Source organism: Acanthopagrus latus, chromosome 15 (assembly GCF_904848185.1).
Source record: "Acanthopagrus latus isolate v.2019 chromosome 15, fAcaLat1.1, whole genome shotgun sequence".
Lineage (NCBI taxonomy): Eukaryota > Metazoa > Chordata > Actinopteri > Spariformes > Sparidae > Acanthopagrus > Acanthopagrus latus.
Genome location: NC_051053.1, coordinates 11,776,192 through 11,796,226, shown reverse-complemented (window position 1 = coordinate 11,796,226; position 20,035 = coordinate 11,776,192). Strand labels below are relative to the sequence as shown.

Below are 20,035 nucleotides of genomic sequence, written 5' to 3'. Positions count from 1 at the left end.
TACTGCAGCTCAGGGGACGAGGCTGGCTCAAAACAAAGCTTTCAGTGTGCATAAGTACTCTAAATGAATAATCTCCTCTGTTTTTTTTACACACTCTTTTCCAGTTCTGTGCCTGGTTTTGTCTTCATGTGTCTTTGCTGCCCACGTTCAGTTCAGTGCTTTTTGCTGCATTATCATTTCAGGTTTTTAGGGCACTGCTTGTTGCTCCACTGTGTCATGCTGTGGGTGGTCTCAGTCCATCCATTACTTCCTTGTCCAGGGGAGAGGCGAAGTTCACACGAGACCCACATCCATTTGCTCTGTGCAGCGGGCAGCTTTTGCACTCAAGTGTAAACCATAATCAGGCTGGCCTGAGAAAGATGTAACAGCAACTTAACCAGCCGCGGCATTTCTGGCCTCCCTGTCCCCTTGTAGCTTATTGTCACTGACACGATGACGTGGTGCTTGAGGAATCCACTCTGCAGCCCCCTTCTCAGCTCTCTGCAACACTCAAAAGTTATAGTGCAGAAACATGCTTTAGTGTAGATCTGTAGGGTTTTATCACCACTCTGATCCGAAGTAGGATAATCCTCATTTATGTGGTACATCTTTAGACTTTTCTGAGGAGCTTGTGGGACCTGATGCACTGACTGCATTGCAACACTTGTAGAACAAGAAAATAGTTTTTCCGCTGAGATAGGTGAAATTTGAGGAGTCAGAGAGGGCCTTACTTTTTTGTAAAGAGAGATTGGTAGAGAGATGGCTAGACAGAGAAACAGGAGGGAAGGGACTGTCGAGAGAGGCCTGGGGTGATGTTTGAGGACACGGGGGGTCGTTGTGGTTTGTCTCGCTGTCAATCACCCACACTTTGATTTCCTTTGTTGTCTGAGAGCTCAATGCCCCTTAGCAACCTGTGGCTGTCCTTCCTCTTTGTGTTACAGTGTGGGAACTTTGCCGTGCTGGTGGATCTCCACGTTCTGCCCCTGGGCGGCCGAGAGGACGCCAGCTGGTTTACTACGGACCACATCGAGGTACAGAAGGGCGTGGGTGTGAATAAGTGTGTGAGTGAATATATGGCTTGTGTTCTGCTGGGGGCCTTTTCAAATGACAGCAGCAGCGTGGAATCTGAAATGACTTTGAGCCTTCCGTCTTTTCTTTTCAGGGGTTTTCATTGTTGTTCACTGTTCTCATCACTCCACCCAGCCACTTGTGGAGTTGCTTTACTTGCCTTTTACTTGAGACTACTTTTCCGGTGTTCATCATCATGTTGCTGTATTGACATTAGGGCACCTTTTTTTAGTGAGCATCCTTTATTTGGGAAAAACAGATTGTTGGGCGAACATAGATTGATAGTGGTCTGGTTCTGGTTGGGTTCTGCAGGGGTACCCCTCATCTCCCTGACATTGTTTAGTTTGGAATCCAAAGTACATCCGATTGTGGGGGATACAGTGAGCAAGCAAAGCCAAGCTTTTAGCAGTGGTGGCAGGCTTACGTTTTTGGAATGACTGGGAAGATGCATGCTCCCCCTTGTTGCAATTCAAAATCAGTCAGGAGTTTAATGTCGGACTGCACGTTACAAAGCTAGACAACTTTTTTTCAAGTCATTTGTAAGGATATTCACATATATCCCAACTTATGGTTCACCTAATAATGGAAATTGATCACAAACAACTTATTAACAATGTAAGATTTTATCATGTATCATGGAAATCCATCTCTAACTGAGATACCTACACACTCTTTGCAGGACGTCACAGCCCTAGTTCGAGATTCCGTGGACCAGAGGGTTAAGCAGTACTCCGAGTCCCTCCACAATAGAAGACAGCCCATACAGAAGAAGGACCTGGCACCTGCTTCAGCCTTTTTTGTGAAAGGTAATACACCATCATCGTGAGCAAATGTGGCTCAGGAGTTAGAGTGGGTTCTCCACTAACAGGAAGGTTGGTGGTTCGATCCCTGCTCTCCTTGGGCAAGATACTGAACCCCAAATTGCTTCCGGTATCTGTTCCATCGATGTGTAAGTGTGGGAATGAATGATAATTGCTCCAGTTCCACCAGTGAATGAATGTGAGCGGTCTTGTATTGTGAAGCACTTGAGTGACTGATAGGACTAGAAAAGCTCTACATAAATGCAGTCCATTTACCATCTTGTAACCTTTATTGTGTCTAACTTATTCACCTGTTTACTTAGAGCATTAGTTCAAATGTTTATTTGGTAATCAGTACAAGTCATATTTATTATGTTTTGAATTCACCGTTGCTCATTCCTCTGGAATGTAGTCAACTCAGTCTTCCCTTTCTTCGACTTAGGTGTGTCTATCATCAGCTCTTGAATTATTACAATTGTTTACCTTGGCAATGAACTGAAAACCATTATGTATCTACTTACAGTAGAGTCTACTGAGTAGACAGTTCAGAGGTATGGCTGTGAGCATGGAGGTGGGCCACTGAGCTCTGAGGAGGAAGATGGGAACAGAGTTTCAAAACAGTCTTATTTCATGGCTACCTTTTTAAGGAGAGTGTGGGAAGAAAGACAACAGAACTAGTTGGGACATGGTGGCTCTCTACGCCCAGGGTGTGACCTGTAGGCAAGAGCTGATAGGCAATTTTGCATTGTGTTGAAGTGTTTGACTTGGCACAAAATGTAGTTAAAGTGCCTAATTTTTAGTACCCTCCTTTGGTGTGTGCAGTGTTGGCACACCTGTGTATCTTTGCATGGAGTTCACTGGATAACACCAGAAGCAGTTGACCTGACACACATAAACACACATCCACAGAGAGAAAAATCCATAAATTATAATCCAATGTGAAGATGCCACTTCAATTCATTTCACCCCTGTTTATCCAACGTGAGAACATTCCTCCAGCCACCCACGCACATGCCTTTGAAGCGCTGTAAGTGTAGCTTCAGAAGAACCCCCAGCTGCGTGTTGTGAGGCAGACAGGTTTGTCACAGGTAGCAGTTAAGGGCAGTTAAACTGGGCTCACTCAGCAGGGCAGGCCTGACTGTGAGAGTGGGATTACAGGGCAGTCGGCCCCATAAAGTTTCTCCTGTGGCTGCAGCACTGCCTCTCACGCGACTACCCTCCACTTTAGTGTCCTTGTCCACTAAAACTGTGTCCATATACACATGAACACAGTCAACTTTTGTCATTTTCTTGATAAACACACAGTCTCCATAAGCAGGCAAACGGGTTGCAGGCATGTACCACAGGCACTCATGCACGACAGAGCCAGTGCGAATCAGAAAGAGCGACAGTGTGTTGGAGAGATATATCCTCCCCTTGGGCTAGGTGTGAACAGGCTGACAGTGTAAAGTTACTGAAAAGCCTGTCTCATATTGCCCATGACAGACTGAGGAGAGACAGACATCTCTAATGATGGAGATCACAGACTGAGGCTCCACACACACACACACACACTTACATGCACAAATTCGCTCCACTGTGCGAACAAGGGGACTATCAGTATTTCAGCAGGGAAATATGCATGTAAAAATGATTAGGCTCCTTGCAGCTTTGCCAAAAAGAATGTAACCAGTGGAACATGACTCCACACCATATCGGAGAATTTTCCCCTCTCGCGGAACATGAAAAGGTATTGCGGCCTAAAACAGGCCTACACAGCTCATGTGCTCTAGTCTTATTAAAGGTCTTAAGTGAGCGTAATGACATTCTTGGTCTTTTCATTGTCCCATGTGAGGGAGGCAGCAGAGCAGTAAAGGTGGAGATTGTGACTGTGAGAAGTAAGCAGGCAGGCAGGAGCCATAAAAAGGGGAGGACAGACTATAGGCTTAGGGAGGGAAGCCCAGCAAGTCTCAGGGCGGGTATTAAGTATAGGGGTCGTCTATTCTGCAAGCAGGTCAAATGCTAACCTGCTAATCCTCGCAGGACTTTCAGACTGTCCGTAGCGGCGGGTGGAAGCGTGTATTTGTTTCAGCAGAAGACCTATTTGCATCCGTGTGTGTCTCGTTATGTTATTTGAGAGCAGATAGCCTGGAGTGAGTCATGTGTATGTGCTAGAACACGTGCACATTGTTGCATGTAGAGAAAGGTGTCAGGCGAGGGTAGCAGAACTGATGTTGGGGCCAATGTGGTGCTATGTGTGGGATGGTATGGGGGGGGGGGGGTGTCTTGTATGAGGCGGTGTTTGAGCTGGTGCCAGTGTGAAATCACAGGGGCTTCCGCCAACAGACAGCAGTAAGAACAGCGTAACAGCCTCAGCTGTTGGCACTTCAAATGAGCCATCAACAGCTTTTAACATTCCAAGGTCCTTCAGTGCAAGTGTTAGATCAGAGTTATCTCTATGGGTTATTGTATTTATATATGTTTGCTGTGTTGGGTATGTTTTGCACCAAGTGAACATGTCAAAGAGGGGATTATCCCATGTCATCTGCCAACATAAATCCAAGGTATTTCTTCCGATCTCAACTGCAGAGGCCAATTTCCAACTGTCAACCCCAGGCCCCCCCCTTCATTTTTTTTTTACCCAGGCTACTTGAGACTTCATGATTAGCTCATAGTGATGTGATTTATTTATGTTTTTAGAGAGATGAACAGAGGGAACTTTTCCCACCAAACATCTTGGCTCCGGACAAGCAGAATGGACATGCTAGACTTTAGAAGCCCAGGGAACGAGGAGCTTGGGAGAGGACTCTCGCATTCTCCCTGGTAGACCGTGTTGAACACACCCACATTTCTCAGAGTAATTACAGATTGAAAATGAGTGGATAATGGATTCTCTGTGCTTTGAGGAATAGTTTTTTTGTCATTTGATATGATATTTGAGGAAGGGAGCCAGTGGTTATGGTCTGTGTGACAGCAAAAGTGTCGCAGTTGTCTTCATGAGATGCCACTGAAATGCAAAAACCTGTTCATTTCAGACATGAACCTCTTTGACAACACAACATGATGTACAGATTTCCCAAGTGACTGTTTGCCAGGAACAATACATATCTGCTTTTTGCATTTCATTAGATTTGTTTACTTGTTTAAACTGCTGATTGTGTGCCCTCTTGATTTTCATTTGCTTTTGCTCTAGTATTGTTTTACCTCAAGGGGATACTGATGTTGCACTCCATAATGGTGTATATATTTGTGTGTATGAGTGGATTGTAAATTGAGATGGCCCATTTTACACGGATTTAGTTAACATGCCATTTCAAACTGCCAAAGCACATTACCAGATGTCTTACGCCTACTGTTAGCATCGATACAGCCACACTGATCTCTCCCTGTGAGGCAGAGCTCTGGTATGCTTTAGCCCACTGTTTGAGAGTCTTCCTACCAGTCAGAGGAGTTCCAGGAGCCCTGGCAGAGTGGTACCTAGAGTCCCTTTCAGCCCATGGCAGAGCTGGTTCCTTCTTCCTCTCCCTGCACAGGTGCCAGGGCTTAGGGGGAGGGAACACCTGCCAGCCTGTTTCCCCATGGCCACGGCAGGCTGGAGAGGCATTTTCCCAGGCTCCCCAGATGAATGGTCACTAATAGCCGTGGGAGAGGGCTTTGCGAGTGCTGCACAGTGTACCACTGACTCCTCTTGGCAGCCCTATGAAGGGGGCTTAAGGCAGCCTGGCCACGGCCATTGCAGGAAAAGCACAAGTGTTGCTGGATAGCTTTACTTTTGGAGAATGTGTTTACGAATGACCATCTCCCTCCCAGTGAAGAATGCGGAGGATGTGTAGAGACCGAATGGGAGATGGTTAATTTTTGCTCTGCCCTGTCATAGATTTAGCTTTGTTTGGCTTCTCTAAAGGCTTGCAGCCTCAGGCTAAAACAGTTCTTTCAAAATGAGACTTTCTCTGTAAAAAATGCACAGTCATATAAACCATTGCATGTGTGTGGGGTGTCTATTTTTGAGGGCCTGAATGCGTGCCAACCTTTCAGTCTCCCACTGTGACACTTCACAGCACTTTTCTGAAGCACAGAAACATTTTTGTAGTGACATCCTGCATTAACCCACCTTGTTTCTTCTCAGTGCTACCACAGCTATTACTATTTATATGAGTGGCTGCTATGTGGGGACTGGTCTGTAAATAGAGAGGCATGCCTGTGGCAGAGTTACCTGCCCTGCTCTGTGTTACTGGGCGTGAGGCAGGCTGGGATTAAGTCGAGGGGGAAACGGAGACCTGTGACAGGAACAAAGGAATTCCAATGCCCAGGCTGGAAATGGATCCTGATCAGAGTAGCCACTCCAGCCAGCCTTCCCCTTTCCTCTCTCCCCACTCCCCCTCCCTCCCCTGGCCCCTGCTGGGCAACCCCCTTCCCCCTGGTGCTTTGTGGTGTTGCTGTGGCTCTTTAAATCCTTCCTGAAAGCCCCTGGCCTTACTCAGCAGCAACACATAGGACAGTCTGACTCCACTGTTAACCCACCCCCCTATTATTGCACACATACCCACACACACACTTTCATTCTTTTTCTTTTTTTGTCCTTTGTTATGTATTTTTCACATTTATCCTCTCCTCTCCTCTCCTCTCCTCTCCTCTCCTCTCCTCTCCTCTCCTCTCCTCTCCTCTCCTCTCCTCTCCTCTCCTCTCTTCGCCTCTCCTCCCCCTGCCACCCTGCCCTCCATGTCAGCTTTTCTCTGCACTCCTCATGTCGTCTCTTTAAGTTTTCTCACTTTCTCTCCTTCTCCTTTCTCCGCAGGGTCAGCTGCAGTCTCTTAGGACACAACCGCAATCCCCGCCATAGCTGTCACACCACACTCTTTTCCCATATAATTAGGGCCTGAGCCTGAGCCTGAGCACGGATCACATTCATGTGACTGTTCCCCTTTACCACAATCTGGTCTGGGAGATGGCACACACTCTCTTGAACTCATGCTAAGTGTTCAGCCTGACCAGAATGCCTTGTTTTAGGAATTACTGAGGATGTCCTTATTTTTCTCTGCTCTTTGCCTCAATTTTTAAAGAAGTGGGCCCGTGTCATGTGTACTTTTGAGCTCTGGGTTTTCTTGTGGACCAGTGTCGAAAGGTGTGTCTTGGTCAACAAATTTTTCAGTTTATTTTGAAAGTATTGCATCAGAAAATGTTGCTAGAATGTTACAACAATAAAAAATCACTGTCCTCAATTTCACAAAAATGTTTTTACGCTTGGATTTTACCTTTGCCAGAAGCTGCATCAACCATGCACATGGCAGATCAAGCCAAGCAGGAAGACAGACACAGGAACAGTGTGGAGCACCTGGTCAGTTTTCAAAAAAAAATTCCTATTATGCAGACTATCAATCTACAGCACAACAAAGTCGGGAATAGACACACATTTATAACAGACAAAAAAAGAAACATTTAACTATGTAGCCTAACCACTTGTGTCTAAAGCAAAAATAAAAAAGCCAAGGAAAAATTATGAATCAGAGAAAGAAGCAGCTTTTGCTGTAAGCATCATAGCAGATTCCTCCTTCCTTCCTATCCATTTACCTCAGTTGATTCTTTTGTCAAAAGCTCAAGCCAGTGGTTTTGTCTCTTCTTCCTCAGGGTTTATTTGTGTTCGGTGACAAACAACTGGTTTTGTTTAAAGTTTCACCACTTCTACTTCTTCTACTATTTATTACAAACGGTACAGCCTTTTTGACAGTTTTGGACAAAACAAAGCTATTATTTATTTTACTAATTCCAAAAAAGCTGATGGAAAAGTGCCAAATGAAAATGTTCCTTTTACATTTCTTTTTTTTCTTCAAAGTCTGCTTCAAATTTGCTAGATTAGCTGGAATTAGATGGGAAAATTACTATTTTAGCTGTGTGCCAAACTTGCCCTGCCTTGACGGGAAAGCCCACCTTACCATTCCCTTAACAGCAGCAGCGCAGTTTATTTGCAGATGCTTTCCAGGTTATTTGGTTAGGTTTGCATAAGGTCAGCATGTTACTACATAAAAAAAGAGAACTTCTGTCAATTTTAACATATCATTTTTTTTTTGTTTTGGCCTAACAGCCTGTTATCATCAGTCACTGGTAGAAAAACCTAAAAAGCCACGTGTGACATGGTTCATATATTTGGGTCCATAAACACAGGGTAGCAGATTTGCAGAGGGCAGCAGACACAGCCTGTCTCCAACGAGACCCTGGTCTAAGTTTTAAAATACCAGCACAGTGCATAACTCAAGTCCACAAACTTCTCTGCAGAACATTAATCCAAAGAAGCTTAACGCAGAATAAGCAGTTTGCATTGTCCTCATTCTGAATGCTCTTTTAATATAAACAGTGGCAGTGCTTAGAGAGATTTAGGGGCCTCTTGGGCTAATTAAGCGATAATGATGATTAAATATGACATTTTATATTGTGACTTTCCCTCATCAGATTACATTTCTGAGAGCTAGATTTTTTCTCCCATGATAATTGTTCTGTGCTCCAAAATGCTCCCCACCACTTTAGTCACATGCTGCATTATGGGTTGGCCTGAGCTACCATGCTGCGGCGTATTTTGTAACTGCGATGAAGGGGTCACCCAAATGTTAAATTGAACACTCATGTGCAAATATTGTTTCAGGTGGACGTTGTGCAGGATGATAAGGCACAGTGCTCCGCTACGGCCGTAGTTACAGTTACACACAGAGAGTGATGTCCTTCCAGGAAAAGCCCCCACTTACATATGGGTAACTTCCTCATGCTCTCTCATCCTTCACCACTCCACCCCTCTTTCTCGCTCTAAGCCTCAACTCTCCACCCACACTCGAGGACAGAGGGAGGGGGTCCACATCAAAGCAGAGATGTCAAAAGAGCAGGATTCTCAGGCACTGATGTCTGACTGTCCTGCTGATTCAACTCCTGTTCATAAAGGGGTTGCGTGGGAATTGCAGCTCTCCTGACATACAGACACTACATTAACATGCACACTAGAAACGTGGTTAATGGGAGAAATCGGGTTACGGCAGGAAATCGGAGAATGCATTTACATGCACTGCAATAACCAAGTTACTGTAAAACCTGCGTTTACATGCAGCTGGTGGGTAATCAGATTTCACTCCCACCCGGTGCCATGTTTTTGAAGCAGTGCTGGCATAATTTAGGTGTATTAATGATATATAAAACTGCAACCTGGACAATGTTTGGTGGAAACATTGGACTAACTGACTGAGAGGCCACTCACTTTTTCCGTCTTTTGCACATGAGGCTGATTTTTTTTAAATGGATCTTTTATTCAGCTGTGGAAACTCCTTTATTTAGATTTATTTAATTCCATTTTATTTTTGGTCAGGTTTTCGATTTAATTACTTTGCATGCAAGGATGCAGCACCACTAGTTATGATCTTACCCTCCATCTGTTGGGACCGATACCATGAGGGCTGTGCCATATGACTGAAATCTCATCCCGATAAAGGTCATTTAATTTCAAGATTGTGATAAATATCTTGAGGCCATTTTCTGTAAATTCAGTGCATAAATAATTTATAGAAAACAAATGACCACATGGAGAGACTTTTTGTTGTGCGCTCTTGACTGTACTTTTGTGGCTCCCATGTGTAGCCTCTTTACTGTTTGACATGATTCTTGCATAGGTGGTAAAAGAGGTAAGCTATGTTTGAGTCCATTGTTGAAACCTGTCTGCAGCATAACTTTGCAAAGTACTGTTTTCTGGTCAGTGTCAGACCTCTCACACCAAAACTATTTAGATATAAGATCATTATTAGGCTATTATGGATTCCAAAGAAGTTCTCAGAAAACCTGCCCTATTCCTACTGTGATTGGTTGGCTTTGTTGGTTGCGGTCTCTGTGCTTTACACAAACTGTCTCCTGTCTCACACGGTAGCTCTGCTGCATTTTTTGAGCTGTAGCTTTGCGGGTAAACACACTGATCTCTTTGCCCTCAGTTCTAGCTCTACCTATGAGCCTAGAGACACTGCAGTTGCGACAGTCAAATTGTGTTTACCAGTGGGGCACCTAAAGCTTAGAATCCACTTGCAAAGATAGATCATAAAATTAAATGACTGAAGTATTTCCATCGTTGTATAACATACAGTGTATAAAAGCTATAATGACACCTCCCTGTCAGAAGTATCATCATATGTTTTTATCTAAAACATTGTGTTAGAAATCCTGCTCAGACATCCTGCACAGACAAAATAAAATTGTTTTCTTTCAGCGGAAGTCTTGCCATGTAGAATGGGATATCTCATGAATTTAACCCAGATAATGCAAACCCGGTTACTGGGATCTTTTTGTATTTCATTAAAGAAATCAGGTAACCTGAGCAGCTTAGAAAACCAGGTGCATATAAATACACCAAAGAGCATTTTGACCCACTGCTGTCAACCTATTGCATGACCAGGACCTGTTACGAAGTCCAGAAAAGCCTTCATATCAGAGCAGAAATTCTTATGGATTCCTTTGGAAGGAGTCACGACAGCATGGGCTGCCAGGAATGCAGATGGTGAGAAGTAGGCTATGTTTTCTATAGCTGTTTTAATGATCTCCTCAGGATATGACTGAAGTTAATGAAGTCTATTCCATGGGGGCTTACCTTTGACCCAGGTCTGAATGCTTCTCACCCCTGTCTGTTCCATTTTACAGTCCCAGTCACTCTGGATGCCTTTTGGTTTGTTGACTTTTCTTTCCTCTCATTGTTTTCCCAGGAAGCGGTGAAAGCTGCAGGGATGTGTGTGTGTGTGTGTGTGTGTGTGTGTGTGTGTGTGTGTCTTAAGTACAGTATTCTAGCCTTGGCACCAGCCATGTGGAGTCTGTCTTTTTTCTGCAGTAGTTCTGCGGTATGTAACAAGATGGTCGAAGACTCTTCATACAAGCGGTTACAATATTATCTACCGCATTTCTGAAAACATGGCGTGCTGGCTTGTTTACTGTTTTATTTGACCTGTCATAATATTGTTGTGCATTGGGTTTCAAAACAATTAAGCAAGACCATCTTTTTCTGAAGGAACTAAGAATGAAATCCTTTAAAGTCTCGACTCTGCAGATTTGGGTATTGCACCACTGTGGGCCACAGTTGCCACAGAAAGGGGCCACTCATTCCCAGAGGAGGCACTAGCAAACTGTTTGTGAGAGAGAAACATGAATGTAAGCTTAGCACGAGAGAACCCGGGCAGAGGGCCAAGAGCAACTCTGCGCTGTGCAGGACGTTATGAAGTTGGAGCAACAGCTGATGTCTCGGGCCACGGCGTTGCACTGGTTCCCAACTCTGTGTCCAGACGTCCCTGTCAAGCTTGTCCTGGGAATTGGCAAGCTCAACCCACCAGGGAAAGCAATAAGAATAGTTGTAGAGCTAGACATGAGGCTAAAGAGTCTAACAAACTAAATCAAAGCTTCTAAAAACATAGAAAGCCATGAATGTGCAGTGAAAGATGCTTGCTTCCTGGTCCCTCCTGAACCCAGAATGGGAAGAGAAAACAGAGATATAGATCTGCATTCCTCTCCTGGTAGACATCCAGACTGAATGATGGATGATCACTGCTTTGCTATTTAGAGAATAACAGAATTTCACATTTTTTTTTTCCAATAAAGGAATGCTGTTTTTGTTAACTACAAACATGCTCAACATACCATACAATGCTAAATGCATTTTCTTCTTTGGCACAAATAAAACACTTTTATTTAAAGTGCATTTGATCCACCAGTATTACTACGTACTTTTATGTACACCAAGTATTGAAAAGACAGGCTTCCAAGGACCCCAAATCTAAAAACAATTCAGTGAAGGACAACAAGATGACCACCCATACAGTGCAGTCCATAAGAATTTAGACAGTGACGCATGTTTTGGCTTTTGTTGTTATGAGTGGCCATGTTAACCACCTGACCTCAAACCCACATGTGTTTCACTTGCTGAAGATCGGACTAAAGCCCTAAAAGTCCCCCAAACAACCACAAACTAAAGACATTAGAGACCTAAAAGACCACCACTTGGAAAGCTACCAAGCTGATGTCTGAGGCTTATACCTTTCAGACAGTCCGCACAATACGAAGCATGTAACTTGATGAAGGTTTGTTGATTTGCTCAGTTGCATTATGGATAAAAGGCCAACAACCGTTACTGTATTTATCTACAACCGGAAGGTCACTTGGGAAGGTCACTTATGGATGACATTTCTGGTGCTTGTCCGAGCTTTCCTAAGTAACAGAGTGTCTTAATAACTAACACCAGTGGCACTTACAAGACTTAAGATTTGTTAGCTGATCATTTCTAGAACACCCCTTGAAGTCAGATTTCTGAATCAGAAAGGTGGATTTGCCTCACCAACCCAACCTCAAAATTAAACCCTAAAAAACTGCACCTCTAATTTGCTCAAGGTATCATTGTGGTTAGGAATAATGTAACTAGATTTCCCTGGACTCTTGGTTGACATAAAAGTGTCCTATAAATCCCTGTTTATCATTCAGCATACAGCTATCACATCTGCTCTCTATTGGAATGCTTGCTGCAGGACAGCGGTCCCAGTCTAAGGCTGGAATCCTGATGGTTTTATATCCTCAGCGCTAGATAAATTTGTTGGTGTCAGTCTTGGATTAAATGAAAAAATAATAAAGCTGAGTAGCATTTACTATCCTAAGAAAAGCTGACACCCTTAAGTATCTTGGGAAATACCACCTCAATGGATGATATCACACATGTAAATTTACATGTTGTTATTATAATCATGGAATTGATTAACTTTATTCTGAAACTAAATCTGAATAAGGCTTTAAACTGTCATGGTATCAACTTGCACGTAATGAATCTGATGTATAGCGAGTGTGCAGACAAGCATTGTTATTTGCTATCACGTGTCACACAATGAATCCTTATTCCTGATCCATCTCCTGTTCACTGTGCAGACTGGAGATTTGCTTCTCTTCTGCCTTCTGAGATTTTAAAGTGTTTTCACAAAGCCTAACTAAGCTCTCTAACATTGTCTAACATGTGAATTTTGCTGTAGGCTAAATTTCTACTGAGTCGCTCTTGAGGATCAGACACGTTCCCATAGGTGCTAAACTGACATGTGTTTAAGCCTGTCACCGAGGTAACAATTTCACTCGCCTTCAGAATAATATTTATTGTAATGACTTTGTATCTTAGTAACAACAGGCATCCATATGTTGAAAGCCTTAATAACTGTTTGATTTCTCACACTACTTACACTCGTACAGGACTTAGCAGTTATTTGTAAAGATTAAGTCTTAGCTGACAGATTGATCTTGGTTTTATGACTGTTTTATTAATGTATCCCTACTTGTTTTGTATATTTTTACAAATTAAAATAGTGTTTGCTAAAGTAGTGACCCTGGTTGCTAATTCAGCCACACACACACTTAGAAAAAGAAAGCACAGTTGGGGTCATTAATCACTGGCCAGAGGAATTAAGCGTATACCTGTGGCAGTTCAGTGGCGAACTCTCTCTGTAATTGCATGTCATTATCGAAAGAATCACAAGACTGCTCCTTTTTGAAGACAATAATTAGATGCCACTGAGTTGCTGCTGAGATGACATCAGCTAACAGAGCCCCCTCACACTTGTGTGTGTGCCTGCTGTTAACATGCTATCTGCTCTGTGTGTTGTGGAACATACTGGTCCTCGATGTAGGTCAACTTTTAGAGGAGACTTTTCCAAGTTTTATTGATGATTGACTGTCAGCATTGTTGCCAATGGGTGAAAACCGTCCCTCTTCTAAAATGTCAGCGTGTCAGAGACAAAGACAGGCTCGTTTTTAAGCTTGATGACGGTGCATATTTGACATTATCCAGGGAGTACTGAAAGACCCTTGAGTGCAGGAGGTCAAGATTTTCTCAAACTGCAGAAGACATGTAATCCTTAAATTGGACTTAAAATACTTAGCAGTTAGTGAGGTTTTGTCATGGCAACAGCAACATGAGATTTTGAAAAGAATAAGAAATAATAGAGGGGAAGTTGTAAAGTCAAGCATGATATAATGTTACAGTCATTGTATCAAGAAAAGGAAAAGGGTAACAAGTAGGTACCAAAAGGGTGAGCATGTTCTGTCAGCTTCCCAGCACTGTTGTCCTGTTTACAAAGAACAACTGGATAGCGTGTTAGCTGGAGCCTCGCTTTAAGTCAACAAATTCCTACCAGATTAGGCAACAGGCCACTGTTTCTGCCCAGCACATCTTACATACCATGACAAACATTCCATGACAAATAGAGCAGAGGCCCGGCCACGGTTTCCCTGCTTGTGCCAGACTGGGAGGTCACTTAGATTGAAGAGATTGAGTAGCTTCTCACAGTGTGAATGAGATAACTGGTTTTGTAAAATGCTGGTCCATAGACTGATGGAGATGAGGCTTTGTAGGAAAGTGATGTATGTAAGCATGTAGAGCCAACAGTAGAGTAATGTGTAGGAATAGGCATTGTAATGTGTGATAAGGAAATAAAGCTGCTTTGTTCCTAAAGGTTTGATCTCTAGTGCTATGCTCACCTTAAGGCCCAGCTTAATGTAGCCTGATTCTACAGTATGTAATGGAAGTGCTGTAACTCATCCTATCAAAAAAGTTTTCATATTTTGCCATACTTTGATTATCTACTTTATCTCACTGAAGAACACTAGAATACCAGAAGATATTTGATTGCCAACATTGGCTTTTTTGTGATATGGTGATACAATTTAATAATGCCAGCACACACCATCCAAAAAGACCCATCTGAAGTTGGCCACAGGTTCAAGCCCTGGAAATGGTGTCAGATGTACAATCATTTTGTATAAATTTAGGCTGTAGTCAATGAAGTTTCTAATTTACATTCATCATTTTGACATACAAAATTCAAAATCATTTGACATGTTTGTGTTATAAAGTGTTGAAAGTGTTATAAAATCCAAAAGTCAGAATTTAATGTAAAAAATATAATCTCTAAAAATGATGACAGGTGAAATATTCAGCTTCAGTCCATATTTGTCACCTTTTAGCCTATTATAAGCAAGCATATGCACAGTAAGGTAAGTAACAGAAAAGATGAGTTATATTAAAGGAAGTTGGTTAAATAAAAAAGGAATGTCATTTCATTCCAATGAATCACTTTTTTTCTCTTTAGGGTGATGGCATCATAAAATATGTTAACAAACATTTGAAGCTTTATTTAAAAACCAAAATGAAATTTTGTACAGTCCAAGCTCTGATGTCTTTCTGCTCTGTTTCACAAATAACTGGATTTCTGTTTGTTTTTGTTTTTAACAGGCAAAAGCTTCAATTTGGTCGCCAATTTTATGAAGCGACACATGAATCTCAGATGTATCGTCAAGCAGCTCCATGGAGGTACGCAAACCTGCATATTTTGATAAATCAATTCCCAGTGAAATGAATCAGAAATAGACACGTCAATGACTCAAACCCAGCCAAATTTCCCACAGAAGGAGCAAGTCATCTGTGGTCTGTATGTTGACTTTTCTCCCCCTCACTTGTTTTTATGTCCTGTCCCTACCTGCTCGGGGTGTTGTTGAGAACAGGCAGCCATTAAGTGGTTCCCTTGAGAGGCTACTGAGAGTGGGAGAGAGAAAGATTGCAAGGCTGTCCATTGCAGGCAGTGAGAATCTATCTCCATGGCCCATCTAGTGCTTGTGACCCTTGGCCACCTTTTCATGGGACCGACATGGCTCTCTTCCTGTCAGTAAAGTTAATATCTGCTCCCCTGGGGCCTGGATGTTACGGCAGCACTGACCTACTGCAGTCTGAGATGACGGCTTCTCTCAGCAGGTCCGTTACACATCAAATTAGACCCAGTCTCCTGGGGTCAAAGGTTGTGTAATTCGGTCCACTTAGTTTGCTGTACTTTGTCGTTAGGACATGAAAAAAATTCAATTAGCTATGAAACAGATGGGTAAAAGTCTTGATTCTGATTGGCTACTTGTACATTGATAAATGGCAAGTTTTGAGTCTTATTAGGAAAACCATGAGTCTAAAAATGAGATGTTAATTTAGCATAATTAATTGTCAAAATGAAGTAGTATTTTCTGATTTAGATCACTTTAATTTCAGCCATAACACAAAACAAATTACATGGTGCAAGTCTTTCTTTTCTCGATCTTTAGTTATTAGGAGGGTGAAAACTGAAAAGTTAATCTTGAGCTTGGCATTACGGGAACACCCACAAGATCATTAAAATTAAATGGTTTATTTTATTTGGTGGATAAACGTGCTTACCAAATTTCATGGTAATTGACTTGTTATTATTCTATTTAATTCATTTTGAGAATTTATCGCTAGAGGCCAAGAATTTCCACATCAAATTTTACAGTAATTACGCAAGTAGCTGTTGTCAAAAAACATCCAAACCCGTGACCGACATAATCATTCGCATTACATACTCCACATATGTATGTTAATGCAAGTGTGTGATACATGCAAAATCTGTGTGTTCACTTGCTGTGTTTATAAACCACAAATCCACACAACTGAAGCAAAACCAATGTTTTTAGAAATGACCACTGAGGAGGAATATGAGCTTTTACGGACTAAATTAAACACTTCTGTTGAACCGTAGAACAGAAAGTGGTAGGCTAAGTGGAACAAGAATGCAATTTGCAAATGCCCCTGTTCAGTTCACTTCCTCGTTAGTATTTGTGGTACGGTACAAATATATGGTACAAATTTTGAACTTCCATTGCTATGCAAGTTCTTCACATGCATACAGCTGGGTTATGTATATAACAGGCCACAGGTCAGATATTCACCAGCTTGGCTGCCCAGTTGATGTGTTGAGTGCAGTTGGATTTATTATCATGATATATTACATGTAATAATGTTGTTTTTGTAAATGATCTTTGCCTTTGAAGCCGATGAAACAGTCTGAACGCTCCCAGGAGCCATTGTTAACATAAAATTTTATAATATTTCATGCTGCTTACGCGGCTCATAAAGCTTAGCAATTATCTGTAAACTTCCATTTTCTCCCTGGTCTGAGGGATAGTAAATACTTGGTGTTTTTAGATGTAAAGTCAAACCTCTACCACAATTCCCTCTGTCCGACTTTGACTCACAATTAGAGGTGAGCCCACGTTATTAACTAGAAGCATGGTCTGTGTTGTTTCTCTGCCTTCCCTCCAGATTTGCGTGTATTTCCTGAACGCTATGTTGTGTGTGTGAGCTGTCCAGAAGACGCCTCAGCACACCATGGAAATCCGAGCCCTGCCGCGGTGAGTGCTGTTTATACTCCTCTATTTCCTCTTCCAGTCGCCTGGCAAGAAGTCCAGCACGGGTCTGTGTGTTATTATAGGGATGTGTTGCCAAATTGTGCTCTCACTTTATATATGCCAATCCTGTTTACGTGAGATATTTTGGGGGGGGTACTCAGGGGTCCAAAACAGCAGAGTCACCCCTTCTTTGATTCGTTCCTGCTCCAACATTCTGCCAATTCACCCCAGCTGTGGGTTCTTTTTGTCAAACTTAAACATGGGATTGTTGTAAACCTCAACATTAATGGGTAGTCAAAAATATAGCCAAAACTAATTTTGTGTGTTTTAGCTTTTGAGAGAGCCTGGATACTTGAAAACTCGAATTTTCAAACACTCAAGATCTGTTTTGGAAAAATGTGGCAACAACAAAAAGCAGAATGTTGTGGCATGTCATGTGCCTTGATCGATTGGACTCAGACAAAGTTGTATTCAGTGGGTATTTCCCTGTAGGAGTCCATGCGATGTACATTTTGTTCTACTCTTGCTCATGTCATAAGACCTACTACTGTAGATCCTTTTCGTCCATTCATTTTACACACAGCTATCCTTTGGTCACTGCTCATTTGATCCCAACCTCCCCAGAGTATTCTGGGAAATGGCGGTGGAGCCTCTCACCTTGGCACTCACATCAAGGACAGACATCTCTCCCATCACATCCCATGATCAGCGGCCTGCTGTTTTTCGACGGGGTTTTTGCTATTGTTTCCCTTTGAAACGGCTCTGCACTCTCCACAGTTTGGCTTCCAATGAAAGCAGTGATTGTAATATTTTTAGTGGAGCAACACAGTCGTCAGTGAAAAGTTCAGATTGTGTAACCAATTTTCCAGTTCAAGGAGGCATTGCTGTCGATTGCGTTCCTCTCCTCAGGATGTGGTTCTCTGGGCTCATACAGTACAAGTGGAGGGAATTGGAGGGTGGGAGTCTTGTGGTGGAGCTCTCACTAGCCCAACCTCGAGCGTGGTTTGTAAGGGAAAGATACCAGACAGCAAGGCTAAAGTTTTTCACATGACAAAAACAGTTATTTGTTTACGTCCCTCACCCTGATCTAATTTGTCAGAAAAGGGAGCGTTTTCAAGATAATGTTGCCAAAGTCGAACATTTTAATGAAAAAAAAAGTTTATGCTGTGAGTCACAACTGATGTAAAGCATAATAATGTTGCTGTCAAAAAATAATGGGCTCCTGTGTCAACGTTGCTCATTTGTCTTAAGAAGGGGTCTTTTATCCCACAACTCTTGACAGCACGAGCCTGCTTGTCCCAAAAGATTCCAAGTTACCCTGTATTTAGAGAGGTTTTGGGTTTGTTGTTAGGATTCAGTTTGTGTGACTTGTTGAACAAAAATCCTTAACCGCAGTGGAAATGTGGACTCATCAAATTAGCACTTCTCAAAAGGTCAGGGGGTTATGTTGTGAGGGAACTAAGGTGACATCATGGTTGGCCTTTTGTCCTGTGAAAGCCAACGTCTCTCTCCCACACTGAGAATGCTGAATGTCTCCTGCATCCCATGCACCCTTATTAGTCATATTTTCAGCTGTGGCTCGGTCCGACAAGCAGATGGTGAGATTTAGTCATTTCCAGTAGTGCAGAGGGATCAAGGATACCAATTATTTTTGGTACTTTAGTATGGTACGGTAAAACTGTCCATAACTAAAAAATCAATTTGTTTGGGTTATCATTTTCAGTCAACATTAGATCAAAGGAATATGTGTAATGTGGCAACAGGAATTATCCTCCAACGCTTTGGTTTTACAGATGCATTTTTTACTGTTTTGGTTCAGTCTCACAGCTCCCAGCAGCTCCTCCAGCTCTGACATACCTACCCACTGTACACTACCTGCCTAGCACCAAACAGAAAACAGATACATATTGTGACTTGCTCGGGAGCATACTGTAGCATCTAGCAGCAAATAGTCCTGATATTTCCCTTAGAGGTTGGTGGAGGAAACAACTGTGCTTAAAGTGAATAATGGCCTTGCTAACTCTCTAATGCCTCAGCCACAATACACGACTTTCAATCTGCCTGAAACTGCCTGATGGAATTGTGGTTTAGCAAGGACGACACAGTTACAAAAACTGAAATCTTGGGTCTATGTATTGTGACAGAAACTATAAGCTATAATTCTGCTCGCTTGATAAAGATGCTCTCTGGATTCAGAGAGCAACCAGAGATGAAAGCAGAGGGGAGAGGGAGAGGGAGAGAGGAGACTGGCAGCAGCCCACTCCTGGTTCCTCAACCCAATCTACAAGTCAACCAGATACTAACTCTATTACATATCCAGCAGACGTTGGTGTTGATTGCACACACCATAGTGAAAGAAAAAAGTTGTCTAAACAATGAAAAAACAGAGGTTAAGGGAAAATGCAAACCCTGTGTACTTTCTTACCTCCTTGACCCGGCCAATGGCTACATTAAGTCAGCTTGATTTTCTGTTTTCCAAAACTTTCAGAAATTTTAGGATTGAACCTCTACATTTCATAATTGTAAACTAATAGAAAATAAGACTTTCAGGAACTTTTTGACCACCACTGCCATGGTTTGAGCTAACTTTAACCTTTAAAGTCAAGACTGTCATAGCTGGAGTCACTGGAGTTGTTGAGTGGAGTTGGGGGCCAACTAACCTGGCCTGGTTTGTTGCATAGAACCATCTGGGACGTCATCCTTGTGAAACTGTTTGGAAATGGGCAGGCCGTAAAAAAGTAATGGGTAGGTGATTGGACAAACAATCTGTCTATGACCATCTATGGCTGCGGTCACACATGTGCAAAATCGACATCAGCCTTTCATTCACTTCCGTCCTATTGAAGCGAAGGGGCAGAACAAACATTTGCATATGATGGCGAAGCAAATGCCCATGTTGGCTTTGTGTGGAGTTCAACTGAGATGAACCTTATTCACCCCAAGTATTAACCATAATGGGGATGAATACTTATGCTATCACTTATTTCACATTGTCT

General features: G+C 42.5%; 1 protein-coding gene across 1 annotated transcript in view; it reads left to right on the top strand.

Annotated features, from left to right (window-relative positions):
* LOC119033350 (SLX4 interacting protein) overlaps positions 1-20,035 on the top strand; it is a 35,455-nt gene that overhangs the window by 7,457 nt on the left and 7,963 nt on the right. The window contains exons 3-6 of the mRNA XM_037123318.1: positions 921-1,010; positions 1,727-1,853; positions 15,088-15,165; positions 16,954-17,042. Coding sequence (XP_036979213.1) covers positions 921-1,010; positions 1,727-1,853; positions 15,088-15,165; positions 16,954-17,042 — 384 coding nt within the window. The remainder of the gene's footprint in view (positions 1-920; positions 1,011-1,726; positions 1,854-15,087; positions 15,166-16,953; positions 17,043-20,035) is intronic.